Source organism: Phodopus roborovskii, unplaced genomic scaffold (genome assembly GCF_943737965.1).
Source record: "Phodopus roborovskii unplaced genomic scaffold, PHOROB, whole genome shotgun sequence".
Taxonomy (NCBI): Eukaryota; Metazoa; Chordata; class Mammalia; order Rodentia; family Cricetidae; genus Phodopus; species Phodopus roborovskii.
The window spans coordinates 12,727,535-12,743,845 of NW_026126599.1; the positions used below are offsets into that span (position 1 = coordinate 12,727,535).

General features: G+C 41.4%; 1 protein-coding gene across 2 annotated transcripts in view; it reads right to left on the bottom strand.

Annotated features, from left to right (window-relative positions):
- The window catches only part of Insr (insulin receptor), a 139,090-nt gene that overhangs the window by 46,279 nt on the left and 76,500 nt on the right, over positions 1-16,311 (bottom strand). For both annotated transcript variants that reach the window (XM_051205295.1, XM_051205294.1), the window contains exons 3-5: positions 15,917-16,238; positions 2,425-2,573; positions 1,087-1,231 (exon numbers count right to left, since the gene is read on the bottom strand). In XM_051205295.1, coding sequence (XP_051061252.1) covers positions 1,087-1,231; positions 2,425-2,573; positions 15,917-16,238 — 616 coding nt within the window. The remainder of the gene's footprint in view (positions 1-1,086; positions 1,232-2,424; positions 2,574-15,916; positions 16,239-16,311) is intronic.

The following is a 16,311-nucleotide window of genomic DNA, read 5'->3' on the forward strand; positions in this document are numbered from 1 at the left end:
AGATCCAAAGCCTAATTACAATTTATCCTGGTCTGTCTTTAACCCCCTTAAAAGCCACTCTGTGTCTTAATAGCCCAAATATCCTTGTGGCTAGCATGTAAGTCTTTTGGAATGTACTAGTGTAGCAGACCATTAGTTTCCATCAACTAAAAGGCTAAGAATGTCATCAGATGACAGCTGCGGCCTATAGCAGAGGTTCCTCTGGTTTGCTATTAATCGCCTCTTTGATGTTTCTACCAACATCTTTTAAAAGTGACTTAGTTTGTGACTTTCTGTTCTATTAGTATAAAAATTTCATGAGACTGTTACCACATTGGAATATGTAATTTGGGATAACCTTTATCAGTATTCCTGGGCCATGCTACTCATAATTGGCTCCAGAAAAAACTATCTCTTATTCTATTGAGGTGAGAGGAGGGATTTTTGTATTGACAGAGCCAAGCAGTTTCCAAACATGGCCATGACCAGGTATTTATCACACTCCATTCTCTGTGTAGCTATGACAGATGCACAGGCCATTAGCAAATCCCAGCCTGCACCCTCTGGCTTCCCCCAAGAAGACTGTAGAGTAGACTTTCTGTCTCTTGGCTGGATGGATATGCAAGAGTGCCCTGTCATCTAACAGATGCCTCATTTTGGTTCAGAAGGGTTTTTTAAAAGAAAAGTCCTAAGGGAGGTGTGTGTGTGTGTGTGTGTGTGTGTGTGTGCGCACGCGCATGCACGCATGTGTACACACTCATACATGCATGGGTGCATGTGCATGTATGTGCTGATGAGTGTGAAGGACAGAGAAAAACTGGTTGCCCATCCCTTACACCTCATCCACCCTGTTTCTGAGTAAGGGTCTCTCACTGACCTCCAACCTGATAAGTAGGTGAGGACTGGCTGGCCAGAGAGCCCCAGGGACCCACCTGTCTTTTCTCCCCAACTCTAGTAGCTTGACCATTTTTCTTAAACTTGTGATCAAACTCAGGTCTTCACATTGCAAAGTAAGCAGTTTACTGGGTGAACCACCTCCCCATCCCTATGTTGCTTCATTCATGAGTCTTGTGGTTGGCAGCTACAAACACAGCCAGGTTCACATACCCGATTTCCAAGGTCTCTCCTCGAATCAGATGGAGCTTCCGGAAGAAAGAAAGCGATACTAGAGCATAGGAACGCCGGATTTTTAGGAACCCTGAAATTTCTTCAATGAGGCCAAGGTTAGCCTCCAGCTCAGCCGCCAGATTGTCTACAAAAAACAGAAAACACCCATGAATGTCTGCAGAATATTTTATCCAGCGTGTGTGTGTGTGTGTGTGTGTGTGTGTGTGTGTGTGTGTGTGTGTTTGTGTCTGTGTGTTCCTGTCCTCCTGTTGTTTGTATCTATGTGTGTTTGTCTGTCTGTGTGTTCCTGCCCTCCTGCTGTGTGTGTGTATGTGTATCTGTGTGTGTGTTCCTACCCTCCTGTTATGCCAGCTCTCAGGATGTGACAACAGGAGGATTAGGTGTGGAAAATCACCGATGGCCACATAGTGAGTTTGAAGCAAATCTATAATACAAACAAACTCTCATGTAGCCAAAATTATTATCTAACTAAAGATACCCTTGAATTTCTGTAGCCTCCACTTTCCTAGAGCTTCAATCTCACCAGTGTGCCCTACAGGCATAGCACTGAGGACTGGAACTTGAATGGTAGGAAAGCAGTCCGCCTACCAACCTACCCATTCTAGCTTGGAAGCTGTGTCTTCATTTCTTTGACCTGGGGTCTCACGCAGCCTAGGCTGACTTCAAACTCACAAACTAGAACTCCTCTACTTCTGTCTCCTGAGTGCTGGCATAATGAGCATGGGATAGCAGACTCGGTGCACATCAGTCAGAATACAGATTCTGGGGCTGTAGAGATAGCCCAGCAGTAGTCAAGAGAATTCTGCTCCTGCAGAGGACCTGGGCTCAGTTCCCAGCACCCACATGGCAGCTCTCAACCACATGTAACTGCAGTGCCCACTTGGGGCTTTTGTGGACACCACACACATATGGCATATATATACATAAATGTGTACAAAACACTCATACACAAAAAATGAAAAATAAAAATGCAGATTATTGATGCAGATTGGAAAATAGAATTCTCAGCAGATGTGAAGTCAGGAACTTCTCATTTTGGATTTTGAGCCACCTCCTGGTATGAGTCTCCTACTTAGAGGGCCGATGAAGGAGGTATCACTGTGTTTGCTTGTTATGCTTTCTTTCTTTCGACCCAGGCTGGTCTGAACTCCTTAGATTCAAGCAATCCTCCTGCCTCAGCCTCCTGAGAAGTTGAGATCACAGGACTCAAGTGAATATGGCCATGAAAGTTGGGAGGGGAATGTATGGATACCCTGAGGTGTGCTCTTCCCTGCTCATGGAGCACAGCAAGTGGGGGGCCCTACTGGGAGTACTCACTGCCCCCTCGAATGTTGATGATGAGGCTGCCATTGATCACAGTGCAGCCTCGGAGCTCCTGGGCAGATGTCACAGAGTCAATAGTCTTCTCGCCATCCAGGATCTGGCAGACCTTAGGACAGGGTCCCAGACATGGGGTACACATCAAGCTGAGAGTGGACCAGAAAGAGAGAATAAGATCAATCAGGTGAACAGGACTCCTTCACCCACAGTTGGGAATACAGCATGTTTCATGGGGAACCAGTGGCAAACTTAATCACTCTAAGGTAGATTTGCTTAGCTCAGCATGTGTCCTAGTCAGCTTCAGCTGTCAGCATGACACAGCCTACAGTCATCTTGGGGGAGTCTCAGTCGAGAACTACCTAGGTTAGACTGGCCCATGACCATACTGTGGGGAGTCAGCATGATTATTGATTGATGTGGGAGGGCCCAGCCCACTGTGGGTGGCACCATTCCCTAGGCAGGTGGACCTGAGCTGTATTAAGAAAAGTCACTGTATATGAGCCAGAAACTGAGCCAACAAGCAGTATTGCTCTTTGGCAACTGTTCTTAATCTGTGGGTCGCAACCCCTTTGGGGATCACACATCAGATTTCCTGCATATCAGATATTTATATTATGATTCATAACCGTAGCAAAATTACAGTAATAAAGTAGCAATGAAATAATGTTATGGATGGGGGTCACCACAACACAAGGAACTGTATTAAAGGTCGAAGCATTTGGAAGGCTGAGAACCACTGCTCTATAGTTTCTGTTTGAGGTTTCTGCCTGTCTTCCCTCAGGGATAGACTGTGAGCAGACAATATAAGTCAAAACAAACATGTCCTCCCCTAAGTTGCTTTTGATCAGTGTTTTATCATAGTAACAGAAAAGGCATTGACACAGCGCTTTGAATAATTGAAACCAAGTATTTCTTCACAGAGGCAATAAGGTGACCATGGGCAGTATACGATGCAGAGCAGGGTTCTCAAGCTATACTCAATACCAAGAGCATCCCATCTCCATGTTGCCACAACTAAAAATATCTCCAGATGTTGTCAAATGCCTTCCACATACTTAGAATAGCCAAGTATCCTACCCCCCACCAAAAAAATATCATTGCCCAGTGATTGGGAGATGGCTCTGTCAATAGAACCTGAGTTAGACCCTCAGAACCCACATAAAAATGCCAGGCATTAGCTGGAGAGATGACTCAAAGGGTAAAGGTACTTGCAGTCAGGCCCGCAAACTGGAATTCAGTCCTGGGAACCCACAAGGTGAGAAAAGAGGACTGAGGGCTGCAAATTGTCATCTGATCACCACATGCTCACAATACACACAAATAAAGTTTTGTTTTGCCTTTTTTTCCGATACAGGGTTTCTCTGTATTACTTTGGAGCCTGCCCTGGAACTAGCTCTGTATACCAGGCTGGTCTCAAACTCACAGAGATCCAACTGCCTGTGCCTCTCCAGTGTTGGGATTAAAGGCATGCACCACCAACCCCCAGCTCATTGCTACTTCTTAACTGTAAATTTGCTACTGTTATGAATCATAATGTAAATATTAACATGCAAGATATCTGATATGTGACACACACCCCCAAAGGTTGCATCCCACAGGTTAAGTAACACTGCTGTATTAGAATTAGACCTGACTTTTCAATGGAGATTCTTTAACCCTGAAGGTCCTACACAGATGTTCTACAGATTCTAAAAGACCACAGAATATTATGTCCAGGAAAACGATCAATCACAAGGGATGGAAAAAGAAAGACATTCCATGAGTAAACTAAATTTTAGCAGTATTATCATAAATCCAGCCCTATAAGCACCAAAAAGTCAATGCCAACCTAAAGAGGACACAACAACCAAGAGAACGTGAGGAATAAGTAATACCAAAACAGCAAATCAAATAAGGGGAAACACCATCATAACAACAAAACAATGGGAATCAAAAAACACTGCTCACTAATAATTCTCAATATAAATGGTCTCAATTCTCCAATAAAAAGACACACACTAACAAAAAGGATGTGAAAACAGGACCCATCCTTTGGCTGCATCTAAGAAACACACCTCACCTCAACATCAAGGACAGATATTACCTCAGGGTAAAAGGATGGGAAAAGGTTCCAAACAAATGGACCTAAGAAGCCAGCCAGTGTAGTTATTTTAATATCTGACAAAATAAACTTCAAACCAAAACTAATGAGAAGAGATAGAGAATGGTACTACATACTCACCACTTAGATTTCAACCCAAAACTAATCAGGAGAGACAGAGAAGAGTACTACATACTTACCACAGAAAATCCGTCAAGAAGTCACTGCGATTCTTAACATTCAAGTTCATAAAAGAAGTATTACGACAATTTAAGTCGCACATCTACCCTCACACAGTGATAGGAGACACTTCAGTGCCCACTCTCACCAACAGACAGGTCATCCACACAAAAACTAAAATGAGAAGAACTGGAGCTAACTGATGTTGTAAACTAAATGTACCTAACAAAGATTTACAAAAAGTTTTGCTGAAACACAAAAGAATATACCTTCTTCCCAGAAACGTATGGAACTTTCTCCAAAATACAGAATATATACAGACACAAAGCAAGTCCAACAGACACAGAAACTCAAAAATAACACCTGCATCCAATCAAACCATCAAGGATTAAAGCTCAATTTCAACAACAGAAAGCTTACAAACTCATGGGAACTGAACAACTCTCTACCAAATGAAAAATGAGTCAAGACAGAATTTGAGAATGAAATTAAAGACTTACTAGAATTAAATGAAAATGAAAGCACATCATACACAAACTTACATAAACAATAAAGGCACTTCATAGCTCTAAGTTCCATTAAAAAACTGAAATTAGGTTTCCAGCCTGCCTTCCAGGGCCCTGATTTGGAGCCCCCTGAGGACTGGGGACTGCATGCCAGGGAGCATGCTGTGGAGGACCGGCCCATCCAGAGTCTGCCAGCGATCTAGTCCCACCTCTACCTGCAGGAGTCCCACCACCACCCACTGGAAGAGGAAAACCATCCGAGTATTGGACCTGCTTGCACACACGGGAAGAGAACCTTGGTCCTGTACCCACCAGGAGAAGGGGAGACCCTACTGATACACACTGGAAGAAGGAATGGATAGACAACAGTATAAGAAAACAGTCAACAACAGAAAGATCAACATGACTCTACCAGAGTCTAGGGACTCTATACCAGCAAGAACTGAACATCCAAACACAGATGAAGCAGAAGACAACAACCCTAAAAACACCTTTATGATGATGATAGAGATCCTCAAAGAGGTAATGAGAAAATCCATTAAGGAAATGGAAGAGAAAAAAAAACGAATAAAAAAATTCAAGAAACAGAGAAAAGACAAATGAAAAATTGCAAGGAACAATTTAAACATTGCAAGGAAGGCTTAAAAGCTGAATAGAGACCCAAAACGGGAAAAAAAAAACAACCCACAGTCCAAGGGAATGCTGGAAATAGAAAATCTGAGAAATTATCAGGAACTAACAGATGCAAGCATAACCAACCAAATACAAGAGATGGAAGAGAGAATCTCAGGCATTGAAGATACACTGGGAGAAATAGATTCATTGACCAAAGAAAGTCTTAAGTCCAACAAATACCTGACACAAAATATCCAGGAAATATGGGACACCATGAAAAGGCAAAACCTAAGAATAATAGATATAGAAGGTGAAGAAACCCAACTAAAAGGTGCAGAAAATATATTCAACGAAATCATAGGAAAAAAAAAAAAAAAACTTTCCTAACCTGAAGAAAGACATGCCAATGAAAGTACAAGAAGCTTACAGAACACTAAATAGAGTGGACCAAAAAAAAAAAAAAAAAAAAAAAAAAAAAAAAAGTCCACTCACCACATAATAATCAAAACACCAAACATACAGAATAAAGAAAGAATATTAAAAGCAGCAAAGCAAAAAGGCCAAGTGACATATAAAGGCAAAACTATCAGAATTACACCTCACTACTCCATGGAAACTCTGAAGGCCAGAAAGAAACGGATAGATATTCTATCAACACTAAGAGACCACAGATGTCAGCCCAGACAACTATACCCACCAAAGCTGTCAATCACTATAGATGGAGAAACCAAGATATTCCATGACAAAAACCAGATTTAAACAATACACATCCACTAATCTAACCGTGCAGAAAGTTCTGGAAGGAAAACTCCAACCCAATGAAGTCAGATACATACACAAAGACATAGGCAATAGGTAATCTAACTTTACCAACAGCCAAAAAAAAAAAAGGGGAGGGGGGATCCACACACAATACCCACCACCAACAAATCCAAAACAAACAAGAATTAACAATCAATAGTTATTAATATCCCTCAATATTAATGGTCTTAACTCGCCTATAAAAAGACATAGGCTAACAGAATAGATAGGAAGACAGACCCCCCCCCCATCCTTCTGCTGCATACAAGAAATACACCTCAACTTCAAAGACAGACGTTACCTCAGAGTTAAGAGTTTGGAAAAGGTTTTTCAATTAAATTGACCAAAGAAACAAGCAGGTGTAGCTATCCTAATATCTAACAAGTTAGACTTTAAAATCAATCAAAAGAGATGAAGAAGGTCATTTCCTATTCATCGTAGGAGAAATCCATCACGATGAAATCTCAATTCTGAACATGTATGCCCCAAATATAAAGGCATACACATTCGTAAAAAAAAACTCAAATCACACATAAAACCTTATACACTCATAGTGGAAGATTTGAGCAACCCACTCTCAACACTAGACAGGTCTACCAGACAGAAACTTAACAAAGAAACAAAGGAACTAACAGAAGTTATGACCCAATTGGGTTTAACAGACATTTACAGAACATTCCATCCAAACACAAAATAATATAGCTTCTTCTCGGGGCCACATGGAACCTTCTCTAAAATCGACCACATACTCGATCGGCAACATAGCAAACCTCAACAGACAGAAAATAATTGGAATAGCCCCCTGTATCTTATCAGACCACCATGCTTTAAAGTTGGAATTCAGTAACAACACAAACTGCAGAAACCCTACAAACTCATGGAAACTGAACAATGTGCAATTGTACCATTTCTGGGTCAATGAAGAAATAAAGAAAGAAATTTAAGATTTCCTAGAATTCAATGAGAATGAAGACACAACATACTCAAACTTATGGGACACTTTGAAGGCAGTACTAAGAGGAAAGTTCACTGCATTAAGTGCCTTCGTGAAGAAAATGGAGAATATTCACACTAGAGAATTAAAAGCACAACTCAAAGCTCTAGAACAAAAAGAAGCAAACTCACCCCAGAGGACTAGATGCCAGGAAATAATCAATTTGAGGGCTGAAATCAAAAAAGTAGAAAACAGGAAAACAATACAAAGAATTAATGTAACAAAGAGTTGGTTCTTCCAAGAAAATCAACAAGACAGACAAAACTTTATCCAAATTAACCAAAAGACAGAGAGAGAACACACAAATTAACAAAACCAGAAATGAAAGGGGGACATAACAACGGACATTGAAGAAATCCAGAGACTCTTAGGTCATATTTGAAAACCTGTACTCCACAAAATTCGAAAATCTGAAGGACAAATTTCTGGATAGCTATCACTTACCAAAATTAAATCAAGAACAGATAAGCAACTTCAATAGACCTATAACCCCTAATGAAACAGAAGCAATCATCAAAAGTCTCCCAACCAAAAAAAAAAAAAAGCCCAGAGCCAGATGGTTTCAGTGCAAGATTCTACCAGAAATTCAAAGAAGAGCTAATGCCAATACTCCTTAAAGTGTTCCATACAATAGAAGCAGAAGGGCCATTGCCAAACTCATTTTACAAGGCTACACTTACCTTGGGACTGAAGCCACACAAAGACACAACTAAGAAAGAGAACTATAGACCAATATCCCTCATGAACATTGATGTAAAATACTCAATAAAAATACTGGCAAATCAATTCCAAGAACACATCAGAGAAATCATCTACCATGACCAAGTAGGCTTCATCCCTGGGTTACAGGGATGGCTCAACATAAGAAAATCCATCAATGTAATCCACCACATAAACAAACTGAAAAAGAAAAATCATATGATCATCTCCCTAGATGCTGAAAAAGCCTTCAACAAAATCCAATATCCCTTCATGATAAAGGTCTTGGAGAGATCAGGGATAACAGGAACATACCTAAACATAATGAAAGCAATATGCAGCAAACCAACAGCCAACATCAAACTAAATCAAGAGAAACTCAACACAATTCCTTTAAAATCAGGAACAAGACAAGGCTGTTCATTCTCTCTCCCTATCTCTTCAATACTTGAAGTTCTAGATAGAGCAATAGGACAACAAAAGGAGATCAAGGAGATACAAATTGGAAAGGAAGAAGTCAAACTGTCTCTATTTGCAGATGATATAATAAATGACCCGAAAAACTCTACCAGGGAACTCCTACAGCTCATAAACATCTTCAGCAAAGTGGCAGGATACAAGATTAACTCAAAAAAAAAAATTAGTAGCCCTATTATATACAGATGATAAAGGGGCTGAGAAAAACATCAGAGAAACATCATCTTTTACAGTAGCCACAAACAACATAAAATATTTTGGGGTAACGCTTACCAGACAAGTGAAAGACCTATATAATAAGAACTTTGTGGCTCTAAAGAAAGAAAGTAAAGAAGATACCAGAAAACGGAAAGATCTCCCATGTTCTTGGATAAGTAGGATCAATATAGTATAAATGGCAATCTTGCCAAAAGCAATCTACAGATTCAATGCAATCCCCATTAAAATCCCAGCACAATTCTTCACTGACCTTGAAATTATAATAATCAAATTTATATGGAAAAACAAAAAACCCAGGATAGCCAAAACAACCCTGTACAATAAAGGAACTTCAGGAGGCAACACCATCCCCGACTTTAAGCTCTATTACAGAGCTATAGTTCTGAAAACAGCCTGGTATTGGCACAAAAATAGACAGGTAGACCAATGGAATCGAATTGAAACCCTGATATTAACCCACACACCTACCAACACCTGATTTTTGACAAGAAGCTAAAATTATCCAATGGAAGGAGGAAAGCATCTTCAACAAATGGTGCTAACATAACTGGATGCTGGTGTATATAAGACTTCAAATAGATCCATATCTGTCACCAGACACAAAACTCAAGTCCAAATGGATCAAAGATCTCAACATAAATCCAGCCACACTGAACCTCTTAGAAGAGAAAGTGGCAGATACCCTTGAACTACTTGATAAAGGAGACCACTCCCTGAACAAAACACCAGTAGCACAGACACTAAGATCGACAATTAATAAATGGGACCTCCTCAAACTGAAAAGTTTCTGTAAGGCAAAGGACACAATCAACAAGACAAAACGGTAGCCCACAGAATGGGAAAAGATCTTCACCAACCCCACATCTGACAGAGGGCTGATCTCCAAAATATACAAAGAACTGAAGAAGCTAGTCACCAAAACACCAAATAATCCAATAAAAAAGTGGGGTACAGAACTAAATAGAGAATTCTCAACAGAGGAATCCAAAATGGCTGAAAGGCACTTAAGAAGTGCTCAACATCCTTAACCATCAGGGAAATGCAAATCAAAACAACTCTGAGAAACCATCTTACTCCTGTCAGAATGGCTAAAATCAAAAGCACCAAAGACAGTTTATGCTGGATGTGAAGAAAGAGGCACATTTCTCCACTGTTGGTGGGAGTGCAAACTCATACAGCCACTTTGGAAATCAGTATGGCAGTTTCTCAGGAAAGTGAGAATCAATCTACCTCATAATCCAGTAATTATACTCTCAGGCATATACCCAAAATATGAACATTTATACAACAAGGACATCTTTTCAATTATGTTCATAGCACCATTATTTGTGATAGCGAGAACTTGGAAGCAACCTAAATGCCCCTCAACCAAAAAATGAATGGAGAAAATGTGGTACATTTACACAATGGAGTGCTACTCAACAGGAAAAAAAAAATGGAATCTTGAAATTCGCAGACAAATGAATGGAACTAGAAGAAACATCCTGAGTGAAGTAACCCAGTCACAAAAAGACAGACGTGGTATGTACACAATCATATATGGATTTTAGACATAGAGCAAAAGATTATCAACCTACAATCCATACCACCAGAAAAGCTAGGAAACAAAGAGGACTCTGAGACATACATGGTCCCCCTGAGAAGGGGAAAGGGACAAGATGTCCCAAGGAAATTGGGAGCATGGGGGGGAAGGGGGAGGGGAGAGGGAGTTAGGAAAAGAGGAGGGGGAAAGTGAGCATGAGGGAGCAGGAAGACTGAGGCAGGGAAAGAATAGAGGAGCAAGAAAAGATAATACCATAACAGAGGGAGCCATTATAGGTTTAAAGAGAAATCTGGCACTAGGGAATGTCCAGAGACCTACAAGGATGACCCCAACTAACAATCTAAGCAATCCTGGAGAGGCTACCTTAAATGCCCTTCCCCGATATTGAAATTGATGGGTATCTTATATGCCATCCTAGAGCCTTCATCTAGGAGCTGATAGAAGCAGAAGCAGACACCCACAGCTAAACACTGAGCTGAACTCCAGGAATCCAGTTGCAGAGAGGGAGGAGTGATGAGCAAAGGGGTCAAGCTGGAGAAACCCACAGAAACTTCTGACCTGCTCATGGACTCCAGTCTAATAGCTGGGAAACCCGCATAGGATTGACCCAGCCCCCCTGAGTGTGGGTGTTAGTTAGGAGGACTAGGCAGTCTATGGGGCCTATGGTAGTGGATCAGTATTTATTCCTAGTTTACTGAATGGACTTTGGGAGCCCACCCCACATAGAGGGATACACTCTCAGCCTAAACACATGGGGGGTGGGGAGTGGAGAAGGGGCTAGGCCCTGCTCCAAATGATGATGACAGACTTCAAAGATTCCCCATGGAAAGCATCACCCTCCCTGGGGAGCAGATGGGATGGGGATTGGGGGAGACAGGGAAGGGGAAGGGAGGGTGTGGGAAATGGGATTGACTTGTAAAACAAGCTTGTTTCCAATTTAAATTTTAAAAAATTATCAAAGAAATTAAAATATTCCCCCCCCCAAAAAAAAAGAAGAGATCTCATACTTAACAGCACATTTGCAACCCTTAAACAAATTCACGGGGGGGGGGGAAGAAAAAAAGAAAAGCATAGAGAGAAAATCCAAATTAACAAAATCAGAGACAAAAGGGTGGCCATAACTATAGACACGGAAATCCAGAGAATTGTAAGTATACACTTTAAAAAACAGTACTCCGAATTAGAAAATGGAAAAACAAAAAAGATAATTTTCTCCATATATACCTCTCACCAAAATTAAATAATTAAATCAAGACTGGTTAAGCAATTTAAACAGTAAAATAGAAGCAGTAATTAAAAGCCTCCCATCCAAAATGATAATAAAAACTTCCAGGGCCAACTGACTTTAGCACAGAATCCTACCAGACTTTCAAAGAAACAGAAAGAATGTTGCCCGTGTTTTTTTTACAAGCCCACTTACTCTGACACCTAAACACATAAAGACCCAAGTAATCTCAATAAATTCTTGAAAACTGAATCTAAGAACAAATAAAAAAGATCATCCACCCTAATCAAATAGCTTTTATCCCACAAATACAAGGATGGTTCAACATACTAAAATCAATTAATGTAATCCACATATAAAAAAACTGAAAGAAAAAAATATGATCATCTCATTAGATGCAGAAAAGGTCTTTGACAAAAGCCAACACCCCTTCATGATAAAGGACCTGGAGAGAACAGGGATATAAGGATATAATTTACAGCAATCCCCCAGTGGGGAAGGGTACCTCAAGGAAGGAGAAATGAATATATAATTATGGATGGAGGGAGGGAATGGGGGAGTAGAGGCAGAACAGAAGGATTCAAGGATAGGGGAAAGGAAGAGGGAGGGAAGGGAGGGAGGAAATACAGACAGGAACAGCCAACACTAAGAGACACTGAAGGAATCATATAGGAACCTACTACCACAGAAGCTTCTTAAAATGTATACATTACATTCATGAAAGAAATCCAAGTAGAATCACCAGGGGAGACAAAGCCTCAACTAGACATTTCTACACATCAAGTGAAACTTCAGCCAGGAATCTGTTCAAATAGTTAAGACACAGAAAGGGAACCCCCAAAGGAACAAAAAAAAAAAAAAAAAAAAAAACAATTGCTGAAGACCACAGCAATATGTGTCACTGAACACAGAGAAGTCGAGCAGGTGCTTACATAGAACCTTTCCTCTTGTTGACTAGTGTTCATGGTATTGGAAGTATTCTGCATGCCACCAACACAGCTACAGGCCCTTCCACCTACAGTGACCTGCCTGCACAATAGCACAGAGCTATAGTGGCATAAAAGTACAACCAACCACTCACTATCTGGTTGGATTTAAGGCCCGTTCCCTGAGATGAAACCCATGCCTGACAGTGGTCAGGTGTCCAAGAACCTGAGAATAGATAGACCATAGACCCAAAGAAACATAACAATAAAATGACTTCTAAGGACATTGTGCCATACTCATAGATCAGTGTCTCACGCAGCCATCATCAGAAAAGCTACAGGAGTTGAGAACCAATATAGAAACCTACAACACAACAATGTACAGAGAGTCATCATCTTGGCTATGGTTAACATTTTTTTAAAGCCTTTTATTTAAATCCTATGTCTTCTTTTTCTTCTTTTGAATGTATATGTATATGTGCTATATATGCATGTGTGCACCTATGTGTGAAAGCCCACACCTGATGCTAGATGTCTTCCTCAACTATTCCCTATCGTGTGTGTGTGTGTGTGTGTGTGTGTGTGTGTGTGTGTGTGTGTGTATTGATGGATTGATAATTAGATGTGTGTATGTATAGACAGGTAAATGATAGATAGATTGATTGATAGACAGATATATGATAGATGTGTATGTGTATATATGTTTGTGTGTGTGTGTATGTGTGTGTGCATGTGTGTGTGTAACTATGTGGGCATGTACACATCACAGCATGTAGTATGCCAGAGGACAACCTTTAGGAGTCATTTTTGTCCTTCTGGGTTCCTAAGAGTTCAAACTTAGGATGTCAGGCTTGGTGGCAAGCACCTTTACCTGCTGAGCCACCTTACCAGCTCTCCATCGGATACACTGAGGTAGGCTCCCTCACTTGAACTCAGTAGATACCCAACCTGCTCCAGGATCCTTGTCTCCACCTTCTAAGGCTAGGATGACAGATGGGCCACCACACAGCCTGGCATACACACAGGTTCTGGTGACCCAAACTCCTGCTTTATCTGGTGGGCAAACGCTCTGGCCCTAAAGCCAATGTCTTTTACACAAAGGTCGTGACAGAAACCATCAGTACCCACAATTGTTCTTAAAAACTGAAATGGATAAGCAGAACAATATTTCCTTCTCCAAGCTTCCTGTTGAACCTTCCCCTGCCCTCGAAATGAAAAATAAAGTCCCATTCAACACAGAGACTGATTTATCGAGGTCTATTTGGGCCAACAATACTTGCCGTTTTGTTTCTTTGTTTTTTTTTTTTTTTAATTTATTTAATTAAAAAAAAGAGCAAAACAAAACATATTGTACTTTCAGGTTTCATAAACACTCACGAGAGCTTAAATAAAGATTGTTTTCCTTCTTGCTCTTTTCCACCCAGGGAAATAAAATTTCCCACCAAAATCAAAACACTCTTTTGCTCACTCACTTGGCTAATGCCCAAGTCTGAAAGGAAGAATTTTGACGTCAGCAGGTCAGCTCAAGGCCTCACAATGTGCGTCTGTTTCTGATTTGGTTTTCTGTTCTTTGCTGGACATCCCCCCTCCCACCCCATCCTACTTCTCTTAAACACTAACACAAAAACAAGGAAAGAGATTTAAAACAACAACATGGTGAGGGTCCCAAACATTAAACTATCTCATTCACGAAGCTGAGGCCCTGCACCAAGCATCTGCGGTGTAGCTATAGGAAGCCTGACTCACCACCAAGGAGAGAAACCTGTTTCTCACCCAAGCGGTAGGAAACGGCTTGATGGTGCTGATCTTGGAAGAACAGCCAAGCTCTGGGAATAGCGTAGGCGTAACCTGCCCCTCCTTAAGACAGTGTGTCCCCAGCTTGTGTTGGGGTCAGGTGGGGTAGGACATGAACAACACAGCTACCTTCCTGGTGTAACAGTTCCAGGGAGGAGCGAGGGTGCAGGAGAAACAAAAGATTTCCGTCTTCAACTGTAAGCACGGCATTCAGAAATGGCGTGTTTGAGAGAAATGTCTCCTTCTGATCAAGCCCATCACCAAAGACGAGGACAAAGTGTTTAAAAAAACACACACTACTGAGAGCTGGTAGATCACTCAGTTGGCAAAATACTTGCTGCGCAAGCATGGGGATCTAGGTTTGCTTCCCCAGCATCAACAAAGAGCCAGCACTAGGGAAGTAGACAAGGAATATCCTAAGCTCTACATCCAGTGAGAGACCTTCACTCAAAGATAAAGTGGGGAATGGGGACATGGGTCAGTGGTCAAGAGAACTTGCTGCTCTCCCAGAGGTCCTGAGTTCAATTCCCAGTACCCACACGAAGGCTCACATTCACCTATAACATCAGCTCAAGGGAAACTGATGCCCTCTATTGGCCTCCCCAGACACCTCCGTGCACATACAGACACTGTACATACATAACACACACATAGTAAAAGTAAAATATTTAAAAACTAAGTAAGAAGGTGGAGAGTTATTGAGGAAAACATCCAATATCAGCAGCTGGTACACACACACACACACACACACACACACACACACACATCGGCACATATACATGACCACATATACACATATAAACACATGCCCACCTGCACACAAATGTGACCACACATATAAACACAAACACATACATGTGCACATGCCCACCTGCACACCCAGGTTCCTGCATGTGTACACACTTGCTCACACATGCATGCACATACACAATCTCACATGCACATATACATGTTCGCCTGTACCCATCTGTACATACACATGCCCACACAGATGAACACACACATATGGAATTGAAAAGATGTAAGTGGTGGCTATCAACAGCAACCTCATTCTTAGCCAGTATACTCTCGTTTAGCACAGTTGGAACTGATAAGGCTTCGTCATCAGTCCTAAACAGCAGTTATTTTGTGGTTTCCTTGGGGTGGTATAGGTTTCTGTTTTGGGTTTTTGTTTTTTTGTTTTTTTTTTGAGACAGGGTTTTGCGGAGCTCATACTGGCCTTGAACTCACTCTGCAGTCAAGAATGACCCTGAACTTTGGATCCTCCTGCTTCTAACTTCCAAATGGTAGGACTACTGGTGTGTACCACCAGGCCTAATAAACTTGGTGCTGGGGATGCATCCAGCAAAAGAGCTCACCAGCCCTCTTTAACAGCTTTAACCACATCACCTGCTTCCAGCTCCTTCCCCAGACCTACACACTGGACTCACTTGCTGGAATTCATGGTATAGCCAGAAGGACACTCAGGAATGCACTTGTTGTTGTGAATGACATATTGGTGACAGCCAGGCTTCCTAGAGTTCCTGCATTTGTAGTGAAGGTCTTGACAGAAGCTGAAATTCACACATCGCCAATCCTGGAAGTGGTAGTAGGGGGGTGGGCAGGTCTCCACACACCGACCATCCAGGTAGAAGTTGCGACAAGCCACACACTTGGTTGGATCATCGGGTTCCGAACAGTTGCCTAAGCACTCCTTGTGGCAGCACAGGCCTTCAGCTGTGCAGCCATGTGACTTACAGATGGTCGGGCAAACTAGAGACAAGAAAAAAACAAAACAGCTGGTCAAGGACTCTGTCCAAGTTCTGTCTGAACAAACTGCCAAACA